General features: G+C 72.0%; 1 protein-coding gene across 1 annotated transcript; it reads right to left on the bottom strand.

The window, feature by feature from the left end:
* Positions 1 to 257: 257 nt before the first annotated feature.
* LOC140623719 (USP6 N-terminal-like protein) lies at positions 258 to 5,917 on the bottom strand. Its single transcript, XM_072810304.1, has 9 exons — positions 5,847 to 5,917; positions 4,687 to 4,726; positions 4,332 to 4,412; positions 3,888 to 3,998; positions 2,866 to 2,913; positions 1,983 to 2,107; positions 1,215 to 1,309; positions 938 to 1,003; positions 258 to 438 (listed from the first exon to the last, which is right to left on the bottom strand). The coding sequence occupies exons 6-9, from the start codon at positions 2,053 to 2,055 to the stop codon at positions 331 to 333; spliced, it is 342 nt and encodes a 113-aa protein (XP_072666405.1). The 5' UTR covers positions 2,056 to 2,107; positions 2,866 to 2,913; positions 3,888 to 3,998; positions 4,332 to 4,412; positions 4,687 to 4,726; positions 5,847 to 5,917; the 3' UTR covers positions 258 to 330.
* Positions 5,918 to 6,166: the final 249 nt, after the last annotated feature.

The raw sequence follows: 6,166 nt of genomic DNA on the forward strand, positions 1-6,166 counted from the left end.
CCAGGGCTGGGCCAGAGAGTCCTGGAGGAACTCCTGGAGCCCTTCCAGGAGCAGCTTCAGGAGGCGCTCTGGGCGGTGGGCAAGAGTCAGACCCAGAGGGCCCCGCCCTGGGGCCCCCGGTGCCCCCAGGCCAGCGGCTGGGGTCCCGCTGTGCCCAGGAGTGCCGTGGGCAGTGCGCTGGCCGGGGTGGCCCCTGCCCGCTGCTCCTCTCAGGGAGCCCCGCTGCACCCGCCTGCCCCACCGTCCCCCCACCCCAGGTCTGGGTGCTGCTCAGAGCACAGGGTCACCGCCCCTGCCCCCCGCCCCCAGCACACCTGGGCTCCCAGGGGCTCACTTACTCCTGTGCACCTTGAGGATGGTGTAGGCCATGGCCGTGAGCACCCGCTCCCCATCGAATATGTAGGCATCCCACAGCTTCAGGGTGAGCAAGAAGGGGGTCTAGGGGACAGCGGGGTGGAAGGAGCGGCCTGAGCAGGGCCCCTAGGGGGCTCAGCTGGGGCTAGGCTAGGCCTGCCATCTGCCCCCCGGCTGCCTCCGACAAGGCCCCACAGCCCCCCCGTGCGTGCCCTCCTCCCAGGGAGATCAGAGCTCCCGGCCGCTCAGGGTTCCGACCCCGGCCAGCACCTCCCGCACCCCTGGGGGCACAGACTCTGCCCGCACTTGACGACACCACGCCTTGAGAGGACCCCAGGCTGGCCGCCCGATGGGCCGAGGGCCCGTCCACACCCCGGGCTGACCCGGCCTCCCCGGGGGGAGCTGAGGCAGAGACGGCCTGCCCCAGGAACCTCGTCCAGGGACCCTCTGGGCTTCTCCAGGACGGGCTGGGCTGCGAGCCTCAGCCTCAGGGCCCCGGGGTCGGGCCTGGCTCGTCTGGAGGGTGGGGCTGAGCTGGGCCCTCCCCGGGGGCAGGGGGCAGGTCCGGGAGCGGGGACCTCACCCGGCCGAGGAAGCACTGCAGGAAACACTTTGGGGTATAGATGTCGGTGGACATCTGCTCCTCATCCTGGCGGGAGGGCAGGAGGTGCTCAGGCCCCACGCCGCGGCCCCTGGAGCTGGGTGGACGTGCTCCCCACGGCCCGGCCCAGCCCAGCCCCGAGGGCGCCCCCGGGCCCCAGGGGGAGGAACGTGACCCCAACTCTGGGCAGCTCGGAGGGCCGTGCCCCCCACCCCCTGCCCCGGGCCCCGGGGACGGAGCCTCAGGAGCTCCCACTCGCCATGTGCTTCCTCAGGTTGGGGAGAGCTCTTTGGAGGACGCGCTCGTGATGAGCCTGGAACCTGAGGAGCTTCGGGAAGCCCGGGACGAAGAAACCTGAGAAGGCCCCAGGTCCCCACGGTCAGGGCCTCCTCCTGCACCAGGCGGGGTGGGGGGTGTCGGGGCAGGGGCCTCCCCCCACACACTGACCCCCGTGTGCCCACCTCCCTCAGAGCCCTGACTGGACCCGCTCTTCCCAGAGGGCAGGGCTGCCTCCCAGGCCGGGGGCGCGGGGCCCTGGGACCCTCGTGCTCAAAGAGACCCCGTGGGGCATGGGCTGGGGGCTGAGGACCAGGCCCGGCTGACCCAGCACCCTCTCTCCTGCAGGGGCTGCCGCGGGACAAGCGGGTCCCCAGCCCAGAGGGGCAGCGGGTGCAGGCCATGGGGAGGGTGATGGGCATGCACGGCCTTCTGTGGGGCTTGGGAGTGAGGCTGGGGACCCCTAGGAGGGGGAGACGCTGCCCCCTGGGCCCCGTGTGGCCGTGGGCTGGCAGGGGGGCCTGGCGGGCAAGCAGGCAGCCGGGCGGGAGGCTGGGGGAGTAGCGGGAGTGCAAGGCCTGCAGACGGTGGGGCGGGTGGCCGTGGCTCCGGGACCCCAAGGTCTCCAGGGAGGCGGGGCCCTTGCCCGTGGGGGGGCGGGTTGGGGGGTCCCCGCCTGCCCCCCAGTGCAGCAGCCTGCAGGGAGGCCCTCCTGACTCCCCTCCCGCCCAGCGGCCCGGCGGGCCCCTACCGTGCATGGCATGCCTGTCATTGGTCATCAGCTGGGCCAGCGCCCAGAAGGCGTCCTCCTCGGGCAGGAACATGAGGAGGATGGCTGCGATCTATCTCACTCATGCTCTGGCTGTAGCCCACCTCCTGCAAGAGCCAGAGCCCCATGGAGGGTGTGCGCCCCGAGGCCCCCTCTGAGCCCTCCCCGCGGGCGTCAGGCTCCCCCGGCTCCCTCACAGCCTGGGCTCCCGGAGGGGGCTCCCAGAGGGCGGGGGGGCAGGTGAGGGCCACCCGGACCAGCTCGGGCGCCAGCACCCCGGGCCCCACTACCGAGCCCTGCGGCCGCCGTGCCAGGGCCCCCGTCCTCAGACCAGCAGGAGGTGCCTCCGTGAGCTGTGCCAGGCTGCAGGGGACCTGCCAGGTCTAGAGACCCCCCAGAGGGCAGGTCAGGGGCCTGACTGTGGCCCCTGGCAGGTCCCACAAGGGGAGCTGGGCCAGGACACCCCACGGGGCCAGGGAGCATGTGAGCTGGGGTCCTCGGGGACCCTTCTGGAGTGCGCCGTGGAAGGGGGCGGCCTCCTGGGCGCCTCGGCCTCATGCCCTTCAGGGGAGTAGGAGCCTTCCCCGCCCGGGTTCTCGTCAGTAGTGCCGTCTGTCAGGGTCCAGACCCGAGCTCTAGGATGGCCGCGGTGCACGCGGGGGCCCCGGGCAGCCCCGGCCCTCAGGCACGCAGGCCCTGCCTCCCCTGGGAGGTCTGCACCCTGCCCCCTGCCCGTCCCGGAGGAGAGAGACCCTCCCCCGCATCTCGGGGCGTGGAGCTGGGGCCCCGACTGTGAGTCCCGCTGGTCACCAGCACTCAGGACAAGGCCGCCCGCGGGGCAGGAGGCAGGGGCAGGGACACTCACGGTGTCGTACACCGAGTAGGCCGCCAGCACGAGGAACAGGGTCGCTGCCTAGGAGGGGGGACAGCGGGGGGCTCTGCTCAGTCAGCCCCCACCCAGTGAGGCCGCCGAGGTGCCGACACCCGCCCCGCAGGCCCCGCGGCCTGCAGGGCCCCTCTGCGGGGGCCGATCTCTGGGGTCAGGTCTGCGCACGGGGACAGGCGGCGACCTCACACGTGCAGCGTGCCGGGGGTTAAGTGCACCCTGGGGTGTCCGACGCCTCCGAGCGGCTCCTGCCGTGGGGTGTGCAGCTCCGGGCTCCCCCAGCGCCGCCAGCGCCCCCTCCAGCCCTGGAGCGGCCCCCCCGCACGCCCCCTGGGAGCCAGCGCTCCCCCTGCCCCGGTCCCTGCAGCCCCTGACACCTCTCCTCCGCTGCCCTGGCCTGGCCTGGCCCCGTGTCCCGGGAACACCACCAGCCCCACGTGGCCCCTGCCCCGAGCCCACGCAGCTGGGGCATCCGTAGCCCTGAGCGCACCCCCAGACCCCGGGAGGAGGAGCCGGCATCAGGGACACAGACCCCGACCTGTCAGCAGCTGCCGTCCTGGGCAGGGAGCCCTGGGGCCACCATGGGAGTGTGTCCTGCAGGAACCTCCACCCTTCACCTGGGAGGCCGGGGAAGGCGGGAGTGCCCACCGTGCCCGCGGGGCCTGCGTGAGGGCCTGTGCCCAGCTGTCGTGGGTGGGGAGGGGACTGAGGGTCAGCCCTGGACAGGGAGGGGACATGGAGGATCAACCCGGGTGGGAGGAACATGGGGGGTCAGCCCGGGTGGGGAGGGGACACGGGGGTTCAGCCCGGGTGGGGAGGGGACATGGGGGTTCAGCCTGGAGGGGAGGGGACAGGGGGTCAGCCCTGGACAGGGAGGGGACATGGAGGATCAGCCCGGGTGGGGAGGGGACACGGGAGTTCAGCCCGGGTGGGGAGGGGACATGGAGGTCAGCCCGGGTGGGGAGGGGACTGAGGGTCCACGGGGAGTGGACGGGTCCCACCTGGTATTTCCCGGCATTCCTGGCCTTAAACTGGTCAACGACCTTCAGCAATTGCAGCCACACCTGTCCCCGCACCTGGGGCGGGACCCCCTTGTAGACCCGGCGCCGCAGCTGCGGGGAGGAAGGCAGTGCTGGTGAGAGGGGCCCAGGGTGGCCCCTTGGAGCCCAGGGAGCGCGAGGCATCTAGAAGGTTCCGGCTTCGGCTCCAGGGTGTCTGCAGAGAGGCTGGGTCTCCCTGGAGCTGGACCCCGTCCCCCACGAGGAGCAGGGACCATGGCCCCGACCTGACGCTCCCCCACCGCCGTCCCGGGGCCCGGGGAGGCTCGGGCTCCCAGCAGACTCTCCCCAGGCAGGGGGCTCCCCCGAGGACAGGGTAGGAGGACACTGAGGGCGGCCCCCAGCCCTGTCAGGACGGAGAGCCCTCGGGGGCACCCAGCGCCCCACCTTCTCGCCGGGGAGGTAGTGGTCCCATCGCTTGAGCATTTTTATCCATTTGTCCGCGCGCCAGGTCTCCTGGCGGAGTTTCTGGAAGAGGACAAGCGGGGGCCGCAGGTGAGGCTCCAGCCGTGGGAGGTGGGCGCTCGGGCCGCGTCCAGTCCTCCGTGGGACCCAGAGGAGCCAGGAAGGCACAGGGCCCCCCGCGGACCGCGGCTCTGGGTCTGGGGTGCGTTCCCGGCAGCCTGTGCAACGCTGGGACGAGGGACTGGGGAGACGCCCGGGGATGTCCTGGGGGACGGGGTGCAGACAGCTGACCCCAGCGCCCCCCACGTCCTGCCCGGGGCCCAGGATGGGCTCTCACCTTGGCCTCGTGGGGGCTGGGGCCGGGCAGCTAATTGTCCCTGGAAGGCAAGAGACGTAGAGCCCTGAGGCCCCTGCCCCACAGCCACACACCCCCCCCCGTCTGCCCCCAGGGGCCTGGGGAGGGCAGGGCTCCTCCAGGGAGGGCAGGGGCTGCCAGCGGCCTGAGGGCAGGCGGGGGCGGCGTCTGGGGGGTCTGAGAAGGGTGTTTGCCGGTGGTGGGCTGGGCGGGGACCCCTCGGCGCCCCCAGGGGGTGACCTGCCCTCCTGCTCGATAGACCAGCCTGAGAACTGTCAGCGTGGCCCGGGTACCCCATGACCGTCCCGCTGAGGTCCCCCCGCCTCCCCAGGGCCTGACTGCCCAGCGTCCAGCCGGCCTCGCCCTGCCCCCTGGCCATCCCCCTGCTGTCCCGACTCCCCTCTCTGCTTGCTGTCCCCTCTGCCACCCTGGCCCATTTCACCTCCTGTCCTGTCGGAGCCCCTGAGCACGACCACCCCCGAGCCATCCCAGCAGCCACCGGGCCGTGAGCAGGGCTGAGGGGGCCCCACCTGGGGTCTCCAGCGTCCATCAGGTTCTCGTTTGGCTGTTGACCCATCAGCCTCGTCCTCTGCGACCTAGGCCACTGGGCTGTCCCTTCCCTCGTTCCCGCCCAGGGCAGACCCCTCCTCCTCTTCCCTCCTCCTGCCTGGTCGGGCCCTCCCTCTGCGCCACCCCCTCCCTGCCCTGGCCTGGTCCCCGGCATCTACCTGCAGCCCCGCAGAAGCCTTTGGGTGTGGGTGAGAGCACCCCTGCGGACTCGCCCCAGACCAGGCCGTCCCCCTACGGAGAGCACGCCCCAGCCCCAGAGCCCCTCACAGGCGGGATCCCCTGCTGACAGGATTGCCCCCCCTCGATACAGGAGGCAGACACCTGGGCCTGCCCGAAGCAGGCATGGAGGCCCCTCCTCCGAGTGTCCAGGGGCCTCCCCCGGGCCCAGCTCCCTTCCTGCCCACGTCCCAGGTTGTCCTCTGGGGTGTCTCAGCTGCAGCCCAGCGCAGACATGGCCCTCAGAGGGCTCCAGGGGACAAGGTCCCGACCTGGGGGGGGGGTCAGCCTCCAGAGAGGTGTTCCTGCAAATGCCACCCCCCCTGAGATGGATGAGGGGTGTCCAGGGGACTCACTGCAGAAAGCCCTGGTGGTCGGTGACCTTGCACAGTGACAGGTCCTGCAGAGACCCTGCTTGGTGCGCCTGCAACAGAGGGGGCTCCGTGGTGGGGACCCATCAGAGCAGGGAAATGGGGACAGACAGGAGGGAGCAGAAGGGCTCCTCCCTCCCCTGAATCCTGAGGGAGCGCCGACCCTCTGAGATTGGCCGGGCACCGGAGGAAGGGCCTGTCTGCCCGGTGGGCGCAGCCTGACAGCCTCACCTGCTTCTATCTATCAGTGACGATCCCCACCTGGGCCTGACCTGACCTGGTGACTGTGGTCCCCACCTGGGCCT

The sequence above is a fragment of the Canis lupus genome, chromosome 2, assembly GCF_048164855.1.
Source record: "Canis lupus baileyi chromosome 2, mCanLup2.hap1, whole genome shotgun sequence".
Taxonomy (NCBI): domain Eukaryota; kingdom Metazoa; phylum Chordata; class Mammalia; order Carnivora; family Canidae; genus Canis; species Canis lupus.